The following is a 19,992-nucleotide window of genomic DNA, read 5'->3' as shown; positions in this document are numbered from 1 at the left end:
TCAAGGCAAGGTCTCCTACGGACACCTTCGGGTCTACCGTCCCGCTGCAAGTCCTGCAAGCCTGCTGATCTTTTATAGCCACCAAGAAAAAAACGTTTCCATCCAAATTATAAAAAACCATATTTTCTAGTTGATCTGGGGCATTATGCTCAATTAATTCTCACCTGCTTTTGCATCTAATTCTAGTTTAGCTTTTTTGTGTTTTAAAACGTCCCCGGGAGGGATACAGCAGGATGCACTGGAAGTCAGCAGCGAGGCAGCATCCTCCGGACCCCGCTGGAGCAAAAACGGTGGGTATCATACAGTGGAAAAAAATAATCATATGCATACACACACACATAGGAACAATCCCTTAATAATGCTGCAGACCATTGACAATCATATTTAAAATCACCAGAAACCACAGTTTGTTTTTCTGACTGCTAGTAAAGCAGTCAAAACCTCGGCACTAACTCCTGAACCAGAGAAAGTCCAAAGTGGCTTTGCCCTTGAAAGCTCTAGTTTAAATACACTTCAGAAAAGCCATGATTTTAGACTCATATACTTGCCTGTCAACTGCTATTTCATTCATGTCGAAATTACCGTTCATTTTGAACTGCGCAATTCCCAACACGTCGTCAGATAAAGAAATAATCACATGAAAATCAGAAGACTGTAGTTAAATTTTATTTATCAGTTCTATTGTTAAATTACACAATCAAAGTCAGTGGATTGGCCTGTAAATCTACACAATAAGACAGCGTCTACAGTGGAAATCAGTAGAATTTGATATGATTATGACAAAACGGTATTCTTATATTCGTACATCCCCTATATACAATAAACAGTATACACAAAGAAAATGCAACTAGTCTCTGTAAACCATGCACACCACAGCATAAAAACAAAATGCACCTTCTGCAACAGGCCCTCCAGCTCACCCATGGTTAAGTCCTGTTTACAGCAGTGCCTTTCAGTTTTAAGAGCGAATTATTTTCCCCCGTAAAAACCAAAATACAACCGAGACACCATATTGGCAACTGCAGTTCTCATTTAAAAAAAAATTGCTGTACATGAAGTTATTCTCTTTTCCAAGCTGCTAATGCAGGGTATTGGTTTGCTGCTGCTTTGCTCTCCGCCTGCCCCCGGCAGGATTGCTGCCCCCCGGGTTGCAATACAACGTCAGATGTAAAACAACTTTCACATAACTTAGGCATGGAGCCGTAAGATGTTTTTAAAGCCTTCTGCCTCATTTTATGCCCCCCCTGCCCTCTTGGTGTATAGAATATTACAGGCGAAAGGCAATAGTGCAAGTGAGACTTGTAAGCATTGTGTACATCGGGACAAAGAGCACCCTTTTCGGGTGCCTCCATCACTGCGCACCTGCACCGAGATCGCCATTTAGTGCCAAGCTCGGGACCGTTGCAGGCTACGTACAAAATTTCTGAACTGGCTGAACGTATAGCCCAAGCCTTGCAGAGGTTTTTTACTTTTTTGCATAGAGATTTATAGGAGTCCCTCGCACCTCCTGCCCTGTCTCCTCTCCCTGTCGGTCTCGGTGAGGCCGAAGGGCTGCGGGTGAGCCCGGTCCAGCTCCAGCTCCGCACCCTGTGCCCCAGCAAAGCCTGCTCGGGAGCGGGCTGCTGCGTCCCCGTGCACCATGCAACCTTCGCGTCCTGTATAACTATGGCTATGGTAAAATTGGTTTCCGTCATTTTTAGTCATCGCTCATCTGGCATCGCTAAGAAGGGCTCAAGAGCGTAGGAAGAAAAAAAAGCCCTGTTCTTATCTGGTGTAGCAAAGATTTACTGGAAGTAAATCCTAATTCAAGTGTAAATCTACTTCTTCCATTGAGCAATTATCTTCATAATATTGCTGGGATTAGAGAGTTTTATGACTTTTTAAAGACACTACACAAATATCCGCAACATAATTTCATCTAGTTTATACCACCAATTATTAAGGAATGATAAATTCAGCATTATGTATTCTAATGGGTAAGAAAGACTTAAAATTAGACACTGTCACAAGATTATAATTTGGAAAACACTTTATGAAACATGAAGATGTGCTGTAAGTTTTCCAGAATGGTTAAAATCAAACCGCCCTGAAAAATTCTGGAAATAGTGTCTTTAACATTGGCATTGAGTTCAGAAAAGTATGTATGTCATTTTTTTAAATATGAGATAGACCAAGCTTAAAACTCTAAACAGCAGTAGGTAGAAAAAGTTTAAAATTTTAAATATTTATATAACTAGAGAAATTACTTCTATTCCTTTTAAAAGCCAATATTATACATAAAACTAGTCAATATTTTTTCTAGACCTTTACTGTTCCCTTCATCGTCCATTCATTAACTTGGTAAATATCATAAGCAGTTGGTGCCCTTGAAAACACATTATTAAAATAAAATGAAGATAAAATCAAAGGGAAAAGGTTTTGCTCATATACTGTATTGAGAGAGTATGCTAAATGCTCATTATTAGGAAATGAGTTTGCTTCCCAGATAGATTTCAGCCGAGCATCATAAACATTTTCCTGCATCCCATTTTGTACTCATAACTAATTTAAGGATTTTTTTTTAAAATTTTATTTTAAATAAACGTCCAAGCAACCATTTCCGATGAGCCTACTTGGCTCCTGTATTTCATAAATAATCCAACAAACCTAAAAAGGACAATTTAATTACACGCTAAGATTAAGTGTTCCACGTACAGTACAACATTTACTGCAAAGGCAACTGCAAAGGCAACATTTTAACCTCTTTTTGCTTCAAACCCTTGAGAAGTGTAATTTGTTTGGACTGCTCCGTCGTCTCCGATTTGCGGGTCGGGTCGGGTTCTGCTTCGCTTTCGGAGTCTGGCGAGTCCCCCCCCACTACCGCCGCCACCGCTCCACGTTCCCTATGTAGTCAGTGCTGGAGCTGTTCTCGCCCTGCTCTCTCAGGCGCGCTTGCTTCGCCCTCAGGATCTTGCGCTGCTCCTGGCGTTTCCGCCGCGCTTCCTGGTGCTCCTTCTGCCGCATGTACTGGTACCGCTGCAAAAACAGGTCTTTTGCATAATCGTACAATTCCATGTCTAAAAAATTGAGGGCCTCGATGCGCTGCTGAGTCTGCTCATCTATCTCCACGCTGGAGGCCCTTGTGCTATTGTACTGCGTGAAAGGTGAGATGAAGTTCATGTTGAAAGTCTTCTCAAAGAGATACTGAGTCTTCCGCTGAAATTCAGTCAGGCCGAAGAAAGCCATCCGCTTCAGGTTCTCCTTGGCACTGTCTAGCAGAACCTTATTTCTCTGCTCCTCGGGCATGACCGACAGGTTGTAGCATCCCACCAGGCTGAGGTCGGACAGCATGCGGACCTGGCGGTTGTTGGCAAGGTTGTAGGGGCAATCCATGAACTCCTGCAGGGAACAGCCCGACCAGTCGTCCCCCGTGTAGCAGCTGGGCAGCTCCTCAGTGGTCGGGGACCGCCCGTCGCAGACATGCAGGGACGCCTTCCATGTCGCTCCTCGTTGGACGTGGCGCCATTCGCTCAGGTATCGGGAGACGGGGTCACGCAGGATGGTGATATAGTAGAAATTCCTGCCAAGGGGAGAGGAAGGCAGAGCGTTTAGTCCCATGCGTCTCCAGCACACAGCGCATTAATGTTCAAAATCAATAGAAACTTGGAGATGCACTTAAGAGGCTTTCAGGAGCCCTGCTGCAGAGTGCTCCTCTGCGTGCTCACCACCTCTGCAGGGTGAAGGACGGCTGAACAAACTCCCTGGGGGGAGTGGGAAGGGTTGTATCTACCTGAACACATCTGGCTCTGCTTAACAGGTTTTGCCTCTACACAGGCGAAAGGGAACCCAAGATTTCCCTCTTGTGCTGGGCTGCCCATGGGGCAACGTGCTCCTGCCGGCTGCCTCAACTGATGCTCTCCCCAGAACTTGGGAGAATAATCAAAATATCTCCCAGGATGTAAGCCCCAACCCAAGCACAGCATAGGTAGCTCTGGCTTTTTTATTTTCTTTGTGCAACAGAGCTGCACTGACAGGTTTATGTAGTCTGCAAAAAGCTGCTTGTGCTACGTTTCCCGATGAGCAGCCGTGGGTCTCAGCTGCATGAGCCCCAGAGCAGCATTGCACCCATGAGGAAGACATTTCCTACAAGACATTTCCTTTCGCAGGCCAGATCAATGCGATGTGCCCAGAAGCCCCAACCCACTTGCACCAAAATGAGGATCTCGGAAAAGCCCATGCAAATCCCATTTTATCCTCCTGTCTTCACCTGATACAGGACTGCAACGATGAGAGAGGAGAGATAAGTGAGTAACAGGAAATTAAAGGATGCATTACAGCATCTTCTAAGAGAAAACATTTCCAAGGTAGGTGCTGGCTTTGGTTTGGAGCAACAGGACTGTTGTGGTTTAACCCAGCAGGCAACTGAGCACGACTCAGCCGCTCGCTCACCCTCCTCCCCCGGTGGGATGGGGGAGAGAATCGGAAGAGTAAAAATGAGAACACTTGTGGGTTGAGATAAGAACAGTTTAATAATTGAAATAATAATAATAATAATAACCAACAACAACAACTGTAAGGGAAAGGAAAATAACAAAAAGAGAGAAATAAACCCCAAGAAAAACAATTGTTCACCACTAACCAACCGATGCCTAGCCTGTCCCCAAGCAGCAGCCCCCTGGCCAACTCCCCCCAGTTTCTATGCTGAGCATGACACCATATGGTCTGGAATAGCCCTTTGGCCAGTTGGGGTCAGCTGTCCCAGCCGTGCCCCCTCCCAGCTCCTTGTGCACCCGGCAGAGCATGGGGAGCTGAAAAGTCCTTGACCAGTGTAGACATTACTTAGCAACAACTAAAACATCAGTGTGTTATCAACATTATTCTCATCCTAAATCCAAAACACTGCACTGTACCAGCTACAGGAAGAAAATCAACTCTGTCCCAGACGAAACCAAGACAAGGATGGTGGCACACGTCGGGGACACGCTGCCACAGGGAACCCTGACAGGCCTCCAGCTGGAAAAGCTGCAAGCTCAACCTTACGTATAGCATTAAGAGATCACTCTGGGTCGCACCTTAATATCCACCGTCAAACACCACGTTGTCCACCGTCGGCAGCCTGAAGCCGTACACACAGAGCTCTTCGCACCTCCTTTAATACGACCACGACCTCAGCGATGATGCTGGAGGTACACTGTCAGGATACCAGCCATCCGTTTAAGTAAATGGAATATAAAGTAGCTCAATAAGCAAATTGCCCTGCCAGGGAAGGCCATGCCTCCAGGACAAGGACACCGAGGAGCCTGTGCCCGGGAGCCCCGAGCCCCCGGGCTGTGATTGCCATGTCCTCGGTGCTGCATAAGCAGGAGAAGGGACATTCATTTGCTTTCCCGAGTGGCATCACGAGTGGCCACCCCGCAGCCAGTCTTTTGTTCCCTATCGTTTCCTTCAGCAGAAAAGCCACTAGATGTCAATGTTTTACAGAAAATTGTCTCTGGGTGGACTAAAAAGTGAATCACAAGCACCGATAGCATCCAACAGCACAGGAGAAAGGAAACCTGGACAGTCGCCATTCCTCTTCCCATTTAGAGCATCCAAGCTCATAAATAATTAAATAAATAGCAAGTACAATAAACTTGCAAAACCAAACAAAGCCAAGGAGCCCAGTACAGCATCAGCGGCCGGACACAACGGCACCTCATGCTGGGAGAGCGGGGACACCGCAATCAGCACTGTCGCCGTCCCCACGCTCACCCTGGTGCTGCTTGCCGGCTCCAAGGGCTTTGGCCGCAGGTTCACACAGGTGAAGGGAGCCAAAGCCCCCACCACGACCCTGAGGAAGGGACTTTTCTCCAAAAGCTTCATTAAATGATTTCACCATGAAAGCTGGAGTTAAGCGGGAGCAAGGACGAAGCTGACTTTCACATCAGGCACCCAGAGTGGCAGCCACCAACCTCACATTGTCCCTTGCAAAGAAGGGAAGAGTTTCACTCTGTGTCATCTCAGCAGGTCTCTGGTTCTGCTGGAGAACCCAACAGGGCAAAGGGCTTTCCATGAGTGCCATCACCCCAACCAGCCACTCTGACGAGCAGGAGCTCACCCGGGTCACTCTTGTACACCAGGCTCCTTCGATGCAGCAACGACACAGCCTTGTGGGGGTCCCCAATGTGGGGAAACGGAGCATCTCTGGCACAAACCCAAGCCCCTTCTTTAACTCCTGCCAGGACTCCTCACCCTTAGATCTAGTTTATTGGGATACTGCACTAAAACAATGACCTGACCCTTAAGCGATAACAACTTAGCGCCACATAGCACTAACCTCTATGCTAACTATAGCAACTAATATATAGCAACAAACCTCTGATGACGGAGGAGGCAAAAGCAAAGCTCTGTTTACGCCAGAGCACCTTGTACGACCTGGCCTGTCAGTGGTTTGGCAAGGCTGGGAGGGGAGTGGGGTACGGGCACTGGGGTGCTGCTGGATAAGGGAGAAGGCCAACAAAACCATACGCTCTAAGGTCATCACAGCAATCGATGGGGAGTTAATGCAAGATGGGAAACAAATCCTGAGCCAAGATCGATACAGCGAGCATTTTATCATAGCTCAAACTCTTCAGCCGCTCTCCCTTTGTGCTTCTTGGTCACAGGCAGTGACAAAGCGCCTCCCTTGGCTGCTGTTGTAAAAATAAAAGAATGAATAAAAACTTGTATGTTGGCAGAAGAAACTGCGTCGTAATGGATCACCATCATCCCAGGTGTCCAGCAGCCTCATCCAGGCAGATATCTCCATCAGCGCCTGTCAGGGGAAAACGCCGCAGTCAAGGGAGACCAGGGAGAGGAGGCTGAGTAAAGATGTTCACCGGACTCTGCAGAGAGCATGGAGGTGTCTGGACTCCCTCCAGCACCCCGCGCTCAGGAAGCCAGGCCATCAGCAGGGGTGCTTATGAGATGCCCCAGGCGGAGCCCATATCCTACCTGGCCTGAGCACGGCTCCCGGCAAACAGGCTTGTGGCTGTTATTTATACCATGTTGTTATTTCCCAGATTAATCCTGCTTTCAAGACAGAACTTAGAGAGAGATGCTTTGTCAGCTGCTGGGCCAGTCTCAGCTATTTTGTGCATTTCTTCCCTTCTTAAGTTTCCCTCTTAAAATTCTACCGAAAAAGGCGCCATCCCTTTTGGGAACACCAGCTTTTGGGTTTGCCCCAAGCCACTCTCATCCAAGTTAGAAATCATGTCAGCTCCAGAAAAGCAGCCGCACTGCTCTGCATTTATCTGAACTGAGCTTCAAAAAGTCACAAAAGCTTTAATGCATCGTCAAGTCAGAGCCAGAGATGGATTCGGCCATCAGCGCTTAGAGCATCCTTCTGCTGCAACTGGGAGGAAGACTCAAAGCTTTGCAATTATTTTTAGCTCTATACATAACAGTTTGTTCTTTCTGCCACCTTAACAAGGGGGTGTTGAGCTCTTGCCCATTCCTTGAAGCTTGTGCTTCAGAGCCCAAGACAATATGTTTGCAGGTAGAGCTCAAACTTTACTGTGAATCATCCCTCCGACTTTAAAGAGCTGCACTCATCAGAAACATGGGTTTTCTAACAAAGTTGAGCTGGATGCCTATGAAGCAGAGAACAAACAGAGCTCGCGGGCAGCTCAGAAAGTAGGTTGACCCTGGGGCCATCAGGAATGCGAGATGGTGTGACAGTCACTTGCTTTTGGTATCTCCCTGCGCACAGCTACTCCCTGAGGAACGTGGGGACCAAACAGTTCCACGATGCTGAGTTTGCTCCCCATGCTGCATCACCCGCTCTGCTTATCATACCACTGCAAGGTTGAAGCCAGAGCGTTTTCGGGAGCTGTGAATTATTTGCGCATGATCCATTACCGGAGAGGAGCTCAGGAAAGGTCAGACGCTCCCCTCAGATAAATGCCCAGCTCATGGCTCACATCATCTGCCGGGGTGTGAAAGCTGGGCTTTCTTGGTGGTTTGATGCTTCTACCCATGGGTGGGACAAGGAAAACGGGAAAATGGCAGAGACAGGCAGGGTGATGTGCTGGAAGCCAGGGACAGAGAGAGGAGGAGAGACATGCTCGGCCTCCCCACAGCTGCAGCAACACCAGCCCTCACGCTGCATCCTCCTGGCATGCCAGCTGCCACGCTGTCCCGGTGTCACTGCGGTGCCAGGAAAGCCACATTTCACCCACAGGCCTGAACTGCATCTCCCTCCGACTGACCCAGCACGGACACCATCTTTGGGGTGGTGGTGCTGCCATGTGAATGCCCCATGGCCAGTCCCAGGGCACTGTAATAACCTGCACAGTCATGAAGATGCTCTCTCTCCTTCCTCCTCCTCCTGAACGAGTGCTACTGCCCCATGTCAGCATCCCAGAGACCCCACACGGGAGCAATGCATGCCGGGTTGTGGGGACAGCACAAGCCCCTGCCTGACATTTTTGCTATGAGATGACTTTTGCTAAGATAAAAAGTTTTTTGCTGAAAAGGACCAAGAAACGTGTGCTGTCAGTGGACGGACCTGCTTTAAGCTGTCCGGTTCCTCAGCCCAGAGCAGCCCCCTCTCTCCTTCCTGCACAGCCCCTGGAGAAAATACAAAGCAAACTGAAACCTCAAAGACCTCCGTGAATTTCTCTGAGGGGTTTACTGAGACTGAGCCATCTGCTCACTTTGAAGGATAATTCTGTGGTCACATAGTGCATCCTGTGTCAGCCCCTTCCCAACCTCTGCCCAGCACAGCAGCTGAATGAGAATCCTTTTTTCCAATCTAATGATTTTTTTTAAAACATCCTTGTAGCAAGCTTCTAAAAGCAACATTAAAGAAAAAAAATAAATTGAAGTCAAAGTGAGGAGGTGTGAAACCCCAGGGGATGACAGCACTGAGTAAAGCCAGAGACTTCAGAGCCTGGAAAAGCTGCCAGGGAAGGGATACAGAGCTACCCATGCCACGGTGCTCAGGAGGCTCATTGAGTGTGGAGATGCTCTGCCGAAAAGAGGTGAGGAAGTGGTGACTTTGTTTAAGCATCGAAATGGGTAGAACTTCCTGAAGTAAAAGTGCAACTCACCCCAACTCAACTGCCCTGGCTCTGCAAAGCAGGACTCCAAAGTAGCAGCAACCCAGGCAATGCAGAGGGAAAGGGGTTATGGCCAAACCTGTGCATGGAGAGCACAGGGAAGGCTTGCAGCTCCCTTCCTTCCTCCTTTGTGGTGCCACAAGCCCTCCTGCCACAAGAGGCCTGCCAAAATGGACCATCAGCAGCTGAGCATCCATCCCCACCCTAAGGGCCTGAGAGCACGGCTGCGTGCTGGTGGCAAAGGGCTCACCAGGAAACTCTTGCCTAGCCGCTTTAACTCTTGCACATGCTCCGGGGCACTTTAACTCCAATGGAGAGGCTCTAAGCAACTGCTGTGGGGTCCAAATGGGTGCCATTTCCATGAGGACCACACCTAGGGCTGGCTTCAGCTCGGCACGCCTGAGCCCCTTCGGGTCAAAACTCCCGCTGGTGCCGAGGCCGAGGAGTATCGATCCCTGCCAGAGGACAGAGGCTGCCGCACTGTTTAATTGCTTGTTGAGGTAGAGGAAGGCTGGAGGTCAGACGCTGGCAGCTGCCATGCCTTCAGCCTGGAAACCCGAGCCTAGCTTGATGCAGCTATGAGGTAAGGAGCTGGAGAGGGGAGCTGAAAGCTAAACATCCACTCACCATTACGTCCATTAGCGTATGGATCAGTAGGTGAGGGACTGAGTGACCTTTTCCCACTTCTGCTAAGACATGAGGCTGTAGCAAGAAAGGCTTCACAGGCCACAGAGGGTGAGAAGCCTACAGCCTTTGCACAGGGAGCACCGCGGCCGCGGGAACATCCCGACCTCCCCCTCCAACTGTGCCTGGGGGCAAACTAACCCAGGAAAGCACAGCTTGGCCCACGGCTGAGGAAGCCAAGCTATGATTTCCACAGAACGTACTGGGGCAGTCCCATTCTCCCAGCAAAACTAAGGCTACCCTGTAAGCTGGCTCAAGCACACCGGTTTGTATCTAGGTCAAGCTCATCCAGATGGCAAGCCTGGCTAGGACAGTTTGAAGACGCAGACAGGCTTGTGCAATGAATGGGAGTCAGTTTTACACAAGTGTCTCCATCTCGTTGGGTAGAGATGGGGGAGGAAGGGAAATTTGGGAATATTTCCAATTCTGGGGGATTTTGTCCCCCCAGTTTATGGACTTTATGGGACATTAACAGGGCAGTGTCAAACTAAGTTATGCTCCAGGTGAGGATGGACATTTTGAAAGGGAAGTTACCTCTGAAGGGGCACGGGCAAAGGGACAGACCAGATATGTACCATGTCCAGCAGAAAATCAAATAAAATGAACTAAAACTCTGCAGCAGAGATTCTGCATATGATGCAAAGGATTAAGGACTGAGCTACTGAAAAAAGAAAAATAATCATAGGGTTGGTGCTTCGGCACCAGAAACAAAGCACAATCACCAGAACCGGCGAGCAGCACAAGGACAATCAGTGTCCTTCCCACCCTCCTCAAAAACTGCTCATGCCGCTGAATAAGAACCCACAAAGCTCATTTATAAAAGAGCAGTCACATATTCATTTTTTTAAGCCTTTTTTTTTTTTTTTTTTTTTTTTTGAGAAGGAAACTACTTCTCTCACACAGCTCATCCGACCAGAGGAAGACGGCCCCGTGCATGGGTCCGAGATTCCATCCCTCTTTGCTGCTGCTGCTCCCAGCAGTGACCTGACAGTCCTCTGCAGGCAGGCTCCACGATCCTCCCTTGCCCCGCACCGCTCCCAAAATGTCTCCACTCGGGATAATTTGACAGCAAAGCTGCGGACAATGATGGAAGGTCAGGAACGTGAACAGCGTGAGTCTCACATTTCTTATTCTGCTCTTAGAAACCCTGCCCGCGTGGCTCCGAAGCTGCTGATAGATTTTAACCTTTGGCTGGGGATCTCCCCACTGATCAATCACGCCCACCATGTCTCTACGAGAAGTCAAACTCAATTACGCCACATTGGGCGCCGAGAGTGCTTCGCTCCCAGTAGGTGAGGTTAATTCCCATCAAGAGTGGCCCACTGAGAATTTGATTTGCTAATACCGTAAATTGTTCCTCCAAGAGAAATACCCCTGCTGCCTTATTTGTTGGAGGCAGACATCTGTTTGGAGATCGTTCAGAGAGAGGCAAAACGTTCATTTAATACTGTGACTCATCCTGATTCTTAACGAACTTTGTCACCTAGAGACACAATTAAAAGGAGAGGGGTGAGCATCCTGGTGACAGCCTCTCCTGCCTCAATCCTGCATGCTTGGAACCCCCCCCCCCCAAATGGGAATACCTCTTCCCTGCCGAGAGGTGCTCCTGCAGCACAGCTTGCAGAGACGAGGCCAAAATATTTGGCAAGCTTACTGATGCAGCACTGGGAATCAAATGTTTGCATCTACTCCAGATCAATCCCAGATGCTTCGCAGCAGTGATGAGGATGGGAACAGCAGCATCTGAGAAGCATTACCCGCGGGCTCCCTGCAGCACTCCTCTCGGCTCCCAGCTCTCCAGACAAGGGCAACGGGCCCCATCTCCGAGTGGGAGAGAAGCAAGGGGGGCTGTCGTGCTCCCGGGGAGCTTCAGGGAGAAGATCTCACGCCCAGTGTCCCATGGAGGCTGCAGGGCTGCCTCCATGTCCCGCACCCGCAGTCCAGCTGCCCATGCCAGGTCCTCCCCTGCTGCGGTTGCGGTGCTTGCAAGGAGGCAAGCACGGAGCAGGGTTATCAGAGCAGGTCTGCTCCCCTTCTCCTCTCCTCTCCCCAGGCACCTCAGTGCAGCTCCTGCTGAGCAAACAGACCCAGGGCTGGGTCCTACTTGTTCCTACAAGACCTCTCTTCATTCAGTCATTTCAATCAAACTAAACTTCCAGCTCCACCTCATCCAAAATGCGAAGTACAGCAAAATCTAGATGAACAAATGACTTCTTCATTAAAGAAGTGAAGTATAAAGATTATGGGGAGGGAGAGAAGGAGGAGGAGAAACAAACACCACTTTTCTCTGCACTAGTCTGCAAAACTCTAAGCACACGGACTATATTCCTTTACTCCAGGTCTCAGGATGGCACCGGGGAATCGTACCATGCATTAGCTCTGAACAAGGCCTGAGAGGAAAAGAGATAAGTATTTCAGAACTGTGAATTAAAGCCGTTAGCAAATGTAAATTTAGATTTCCTCTAAGTAATCATTATGTTTTCACTTCTATCAGCACCCAATGAATCACAGAGATGTTTTGTCTAGAAACACTAATGGTGGGGGTAGGAAGCCAGCAGCCTACCCACAGTAACGGCAGCAGGAGAAAAGTGCCAGAGGAACCCATAAAAAGGAGCTGGGTTTTGCAAGAACGGCAATTACACCAGCCCATCATTGCCCATGAAATTATCAAATAGGAAAGATTTGCAAAGCAGCAGCATTTCAGGCACAGAGGAAGGCAGCATTTCACGATTTTGCAGCTCAAGGTACATGTTCATATACGTGCAGGCATGGCACATGCACACACAGATACTGAAAATAAGGTGTTAAATAAGTAAAAAATATGCAGCCTCACACGCGCACATGCTCCCAGCTACCCTCACACACAAACTAATTGTCCACAGCATTGCCTGCAGAGGGGAGAGCTGCCCTGCAGATTTGCCAGAGTGGTATTAATGTCATAATTGCCTGTATTATTAAGATCTCTGCAGGATACCCTTGCTCACAACCAATTCAGGAGGAACAGTGGCCTTTTTACTTATAGGTTTTTTTTAGTGGTGCATAAAAAGAGAAGCAAGCTTCCATTTTTAGACTCGGCAAAGAGAAGCGTGACTCAGCCGCTGGAGCTGGTCCTGAATCCACCACCTCCACCCCGGAGACTGGCATGGGAAAGGGTGGCAATGCCGGGTGGAGGGGCCCAGATCCATCCCACCCACCTGACCTGCTGGGAAAAGGACTGAACTGCCCTTTGGAAACATAGATCTCCCACCACGACCTACCCAGAGCAGCAAAACTTCCCACCTTGTTAGCTTAATTACATGGTAGAGGCGTCTGGATGGAAGGCAGCGGAGGTGCCAAGACCCCTGCAGGTGCAGCGGGAGGTAAAACCCCAGGTAAAGAGAAGGTGGCAGAGGAGCATCAGTGTAAGAGCGCGTCATGCTTCTTGCTAGATGATGAGCTGCAGTACGGGTGACACTGGATTTGTGACACTGGCCTCGGCAGCACGCAAGGTCCTGGCTTTGGAAAGTGCCTTTCTTGCTAAGGGTGAGTATCCCTTAAAAAACCAGGATGCAGAGCTGAATTTTGCCCTTAATACAAACTAGGAAAAGTCAAGGTGTGAGTGATGCCTTTTGAAAAATCAAGCTCTGAAGCCCACAGAGTACCAGGAATACCCTCCTACTCCTGGCGCGAGGAACCATCCCTGTCCTCAGGAGCTCACATCTACCGGAGCCGCGGCACGCAGCATCTTCCAGGCGTGGTACAGCACCTCCCCATTCGCAGAGCTCTCTTACACATTCATTAAACAGCACAGCAGACCTCCCAAAGCGAAAAGGAGGCCACTGCAAAAGAGCTGGTGAATAACCACAGGATGTTGCTATAAATCAGATATTTACAACAGTGTTTACCCTATCTAAATGCCGTTGCAGGAATTGGTTTCAACTTGTAACTGATATTTCTGCGGCAGCGAAGATAGAGGTTTGCAAAGCCTACACTCCATAAGCAGCGGTTTACAGAGAGGGAATAGAGGCAGTTTTTCATTTTCCAGAGTCCACTCACCCTTCCAAGAATCTTAATGCCTCATTGATTCATAATACAGTACATAAAGATTTCATTTTTTCCTGCACACAGTGATATATTATGGAGGCAATCTATTTTGCCACTGAAAAGTTTGCTTAGTAGAAAAATTTGGAGTTTTGACATTCAGGAAATTACAGTCATCTGTAAAGCACAATTGATATGCCAAGGCTAACATTTTCATTGCACTTATGGAGCCAGAATAACTATGCTAAAATATTTATTATATTTTTTAAAAAAAAAGTCCAGGTTCTTGTTTATAAAAAGCATATATTTAGTATTAAAGAAAAAAGCTTTGTCCTTATATTCATATATATTTTAGCTATGTCTTAAACGCGCTAAGCCACACATACTCTCCGATCAGATGAAAATACTTTTAATAATTTAATAAAACCAACACTTCAGACAGCCTGTGCTGCGCCCTGAGCTCGCAAGCGGAGGGCACGAGCTGAATGCACGGCCGCGCGGAGCAGCACAAAAGCAGAAATGTGAGATGGGCTGCCGCGCTGAACCTGCCCGATGTCCCCCAGGGCTGCGGACACTTGTCCTGCCACCCAAAGGGTGCACGTTAGCTGGTGCACGTGAAGCAGAAGATTACTGAACCCTGTGCACTTCACTTGCAAGTTTTGTTGTTAATACGATCTAGAAGCAAGAGGGTGCAGAAGACTCCCATCTGAGCTTGACACATACATTTGTCTTTTTTATGACCGCATGTATGTGTATTTAGAAGTTGTGATTTATTGTATTTCCTGAGCACTCATTGCAATTTCCTAATCGCTGCTTGAATCATAGTAACATGCCTCCCAACTCCTTCATACATAAAAGTACGTACTATTGAACATCTCCGCTTCAACGATGGAGAAATCTTAGAGCTCTCAAGAAAAAGATCATACGATCAGTTCCAAGAGCTCTGCATATCCCACAATGGGGAATTAACTCCAGGGAGGTATTTATAAAATCATTTGTTACTATATCAGAGCTCAATCAATTCTCTTCAATAATACATAAAAGGAGGAGGTTTGGCTCGTGAAAAAATGTAAGGCTGATGTTAATTCCTTCACAAGCCATTTGCAGATAATCTTCCATATGCCAGTTAATATATCCCACTATAGGTTACACGAAAGTGCTTTTAAAAGCTAAAGCGAGGATATATAGCATATAAAAAAGGCGCATTAATGCAACTTATATTTTGCTTATCATAATCATTGGGCATACAGAAATCCAAGGAAAAGCCTTCCCAGACTTTAAAATTTTGTCAAAGGCAGGCATCTATGAAAACGTCTTTGAAATGTAATTAATGAACTGATATTAATATATTTTCAGCCTACTGCTAAAAGAGGGACCAAGGAACGGACAACGTATTTATAGCTGCAACTTGCTACAATTTTAATTTCAGCTTTCATTGATTTCATTTAGCACCATGAGACTGTATAATGAAGAAATCTGTATCAATTGAAAATACCAAGTATGCTCCTGCCCCACTAGGGCACTTCACTAATATCATGTAATGGAAGGGGATTCTCATTTAATTGAATTGGAAATGAAACACATATTAGCTAAGAAAACTTAATCAGTGCAATAATATTAAAATGGGCCACTCAGACAAACTATACTGATTAAGTCACTTGCAAACATTTCCGTAATCATCACTGAGACTTGTGGCGTTAATGATTTAAACTCACTTTTCTACTCCAGGGAACAAAACTGTAATTTCATAGCAGACAATTAGAATATTTTAAACCCTCTCTCACACATTACAATACAGTCTCCTGGCAGAAGCACAGGACCTGATCCTGCAAGGATACGTCTTGAGCTTTGATGTACAAGAAGGTCTGCGTGGATTCTGGGATGTCATCAAAATGTTTGATTTAAGCCAGGAGACAGCCCAGAAAGCACCTTGCTGGCTGGCGAGCATTTCTGAAGTACTCACTGCAGTTCCTCCACAGACTTCATCTTTAATCTTGACTAGTTACTGAGAGCACACACCGATGCACCGTAAAGCTGTGAGCTTCAAATGTCTCCCAGCAGACCAGGATTTTAAAAATCTTATTCACACATAGTTGACATAACTGGATTTAAAATTTTCATGGAATAGCAGAGCGCATTTCTAATAAAACTCTGTAGATGTATTTGTTGTGTCAAAGCTCAGCTGGGAGGGGTTTTATATCAGCTAAGCAAGCAAGACTTTGCCAACATTACAAGATGTGCAGAACATCCCGTTTCCCATGTCCGCTAGCTCCACACCAGACATTTAGCAAAAGCACATTTTACTTAGTCTGAATTAGTCAGGATGATTCCCTTAGAAATCCACATTTATGGAAAGTGCCTCTAATACAACCCTGAACCAACACAGGGATGCGTCCGTCGCATTGCACTTGGAGGAGGACTGTCTACACGGTCCAAGCATGTGACGTGCCTGGGAGGCAAAGACTGAGCTAGCAAAATCTCATCAGATGCTTTCCTGTGGGTCGGCGACAGCGCATTCAGCACAGATATCAGCTAGGATACATTGCGTGTTTATGCATTTCAGATGCCTCCTAGATTGTTAATTAATACGTAGCATTAAGATGTTCAAAATACTATTTTAGGACAGCCAAAAACAAATTCAATTTTTTGCATCTTTTCAGTGCCACGAAGCCAAACTGGCAGCTGGACTGAGGCCACCGCAAAGGGGAGATGCAGCAGCCTGGACTAGGCAAGGAGAGGAGCCCAGCTGCCCTCTGCACCAGCTGAAGGGCGAGGGCTGGCATTGCTAGGCAAAAAGTACTTGATTCCACTGCCCACGAACAGCACTGCTTGCTTTGCCTTTTGCTCTGGCTCTCTTGCAGTGAAGGCAACACAAGCATGGGTCAAGACCTGACCTTTCTCTGAGCAGCGTCTTGCTGTGGTCCTTGAGCCCCGAGCCTGCTGCTCAGATGGGCTGAGCTCCCAGCACTCACCATCCACAGCCAACCAAGCAGACAGCACTTTGAACACTTGGCCACATCAGCTGGAGGAAAAGTCTTGCTTAGCTTAGCTCAGATACCCTTAGAAAGAAGCTAATTGCAGCTGAAGCCAAAGCTATCCTACCACTGCCAAGAAGAAAACCAGGAGAGGCACCACCAGCCCAGCCCCAGCATGACCAACCTCAAGCAAAATAAACCATGGATGGTAATAACTGCCCAGGGTTATTCACTGAGATTCACAGCTCCTTCCAAAACGATCTGCCATTGTTCCCATCCCTCCACCCTCCTCCTCAAAAAAAAAAAAAGGCAAAACACTCTCCTCTATGAGCAGTAAGATGGTTCAAAACAGCATCATTCCTATCTGCGAGCATCTCTTGAATGCTTTTCAAAAGACACAGCTCTACTCCTCCATGGATTATTCTGGCTAAAAATGTGTGTGACATTTTAATTATCAAGTACAAATGTTACTGCAAGCAAGCAATGAAACAGATGGTGTCCTGAATTTTACAGTACAGCCACATTTTCCAGCTCAGATTTACAGTTCACCAATCAGCGACCTTCAAGTCCTGCCTCTACCACATCTCCCCTACCCATCTGAACCACCGCAACCCTTTCGATGCTGGGAGCGCAGCGTTGGGTGTAGAAACTCAACACAAGTTATCCTCCTCCAGGCAAATGCACAGCGCGTTTCCAGTGAGGAAACAAAACAGAGCACAACTCTATACACCCCAAAAGCATGGTAGGTATGAAGCAGGAGAGCACTTGCCTTGGAAAAAGGATGAAGGGATGAAAGGTGGCTAAAGAGGAACTACCCTGCTCAAGGGAGCAAAGAGGTGACCTTGCTACCTCCATCTCAATGAAGGACTTAATTTGTTTATCTCAGCATCTTCCTCAGCGAATCCCACTCATATCAGTTATAACCCCTCAGATTTCCTCCTCTTCCCCTCTGGTGTCTTCCGCAGTCCTCCCAGAGGGCCTTCCCAAGGGGAAGGGACAGGATGGGATAAGTGTCCCTTCGGGACCCATCAGTGCCAAGTCCCACATCACCAGGGAATAAGAGAGGAGCAAAGCCAGAAGCTTTTCCATTCGTCCTTGCTGGTCTACTATCCTGCGAAAAAAACAGTACCTATGACCAGAGTTGCATTTTCTGTGCAATAAATGCATTTATTTCCCCCCCTCTTATAAAAAATAAAATATAATTCAAGAAACAGGAGCCACACAGGGGAACATCATTACATGCGTCACACAATGTGGAGGGGGACAAGGAGGACCTGGGGCCACCTTCAGCTGACCACACCTCCACACAGGCATGTTCAGACATGTCTGAGCATTATCCAGTAATGGATGTAGCCGCAGCCTAGAGCGAGACCCTGAGGAGACCCAGCTCAGGCTGGGTCCGTCCTGTAGCTTGCACATTTCTTCTGTAAACCCCACGCTGAACACAATGAAGTGGGTGAACACTCATCTCCTGGGTTTACAGCACCATGGCAAATGTGGTTCTTACTCTGAAGAGCTTATAATCCAGTTCAGACAACACACTAGGGTCCAGCGACCGCTGGGGGAGAGCTGCAGTGGCATCCCCGGAGTTCAAGCAACGAACAGGCTGAGCTTTCGGCTGTCACTCCCTGCTCCGTGCAGCTGGGCTATGACCCTGATGGGCTGAGGAGCACATGCTGCCCTTGCTGAACGGGCTCTTGATTTAACAGGCTACGGCCAAACAATCTTGGAGAGCTTTCCTGTTACTCCGCTCCATTCATCTCTACCACCGCAAAGGGGAGTCGCTGCCGGGGCTTACGGCATCAGTGCTGTAATTACTGCTAGGAAACATTTTCTGGGAAGGTGTCCCAGAATATAATACGCTGAACATTTCCTCTTGCCGGTCTCAGCACCGAGTAATAACCCCTTCTCTCAGTGTCAGCACCAGGCTGGCTTCCAGCTAGGTTTGCGAGGACAGGCACCCCTCCCGCTGCACCCCCCACGCAGGCACAGCGCTGGTAACACCAGCTCTGCTCTCACGATTCACCCTTGTGCAGACAGCCCTGGGATATGGAAGTACTCCTGCAAAGACCAGACACAGGGAGATGCTGCACGGGCTGAGGCACAGCCCCTTCGGACCCCAAACTCTTCCCATTTTGCTTTGAAACACATCCAGGAGCAGAGCTTCAGAGGTGGAGGGGCCAACACCAGCTTTGCAGGCAGCCAGCAATGCTTGGCTCACCTTGCTAGCCAAAAAAGTATTTGCCACGTGGGCTTTGACTCTTGCATGAAGATTTGCTTGCTGTCACTTAATCCAGCGACGTGTTGGCATCCAGAAGGGAAGATGGCAAGACCCATGGTGGTCCTCTGAGCCTGCCTGGAAAACCTCTTCCTAAAGGGAGCCAAACAGGGCGCTTGCAGAGCTGGAGGGACCCAAGGGCAGAGCTTGCCTTGGAGCCCAGGTGCCTTCACAAACACTTTCCAGTGAGTCCCTGAACACTCAGGGAAACCCACCTGGGTATTTGGTTCCCAGGGAGAGAAGCCAACGCACCGGCTGGTACCACCGAAGCTGGGGTACACAGCCTGGTTTGCAGCAGATCGATGCTTTCTCGTTTGAACTCAGCAAATGGGTGCTCCAGAGCATGATGAAGTGTACCGCAGCGGCACAGGTTCTGCTTTCAGTCACACCGGCAGCTGGATTGCTGCGATAAATAAACCTGAAAATCAACTGTCTGAGCGACAACAGCCTCTTCCTAGGTGTCCATCCCTGGAGGGGTTAATCTAAAACAATCTAATTTCTTCCCAAATTGCACAAAATCCAATAAGCGCCAGGCAGCGGTGTCTCTTCCCATTTAGCAGATTAAGAAACTGTGCTCTACCAAATTTATCTGAACGATTCATTCCCACGAAATTACACTGGGTTTTGAACCTGAGGTTCATATACTCCATTATATCTGCAGGCTGAGCCATCCACCGAGGGGCTAGATTAATGCACAGCCAAATGCCACCTGAGTGGGGTTTTCTGGCAAAGCATCCGAGCAGGGACGTGGACAGGAGCAGCGGGTGCAAAAGGGCTCATGACAGCAGCGATTTGGGCCAGCGCTCGGGCGCAGCAGCAGCATCTTTAGCTGCATCTCTGCCATCCTGTCATTAAAACAGCAGCACCCCCATAACTCATTTCAACATACTGAGACTGGGCTTCTCTTCACATTATTTTAAACAAAATGACACTTTCTCTAGACACTTAAATGCATCCTAGTCTCATCACATCAACG

General features: G+C 47.9%; 1 protein-coding gene across 1 annotated transcript in view; it reads right to left on the bottom strand.

The window, feature by feature from the left end:
* Window positions 1-650: 650 nt before the first annotated feature.
* HS6ST2 (heparan sulfate 6-O-sulfotransferase 2) overlaps window positions 651-19,992 on the bottom strand; it is a 137,361-nt gene continuing 118,019 nt past the window's right edge. The window contains exon 2 of the mRNA XM_072877172.1: window positions 651-3,559. Within this exon, the coding sequence (XP_072733273.1) occupies window positions 2,857-3,559 (703 nt within the window). The 3' untranslated portion in view covers window positions 651-2,856. The remainder of the gene's footprint in view (window positions 3,560-19,992) is intronic.

This window comes from Ciconia boyciana, chromosome 12 (genome assembly GCF_034638445.1).
Source record: "Ciconia boyciana chromosome 12, ASM3463844v1, whole genome shotgun sequence".
Taxonomy (NCBI): domain Eukaryota; kingdom Metazoa; phylum Chordata; class Aves; order Ciconiiformes; family Ciconiidae; genus Ciconia; species Ciconia boyciana.
This window is presented reverse-complemented; position numbering and strand designations above follow the sequence as displayed.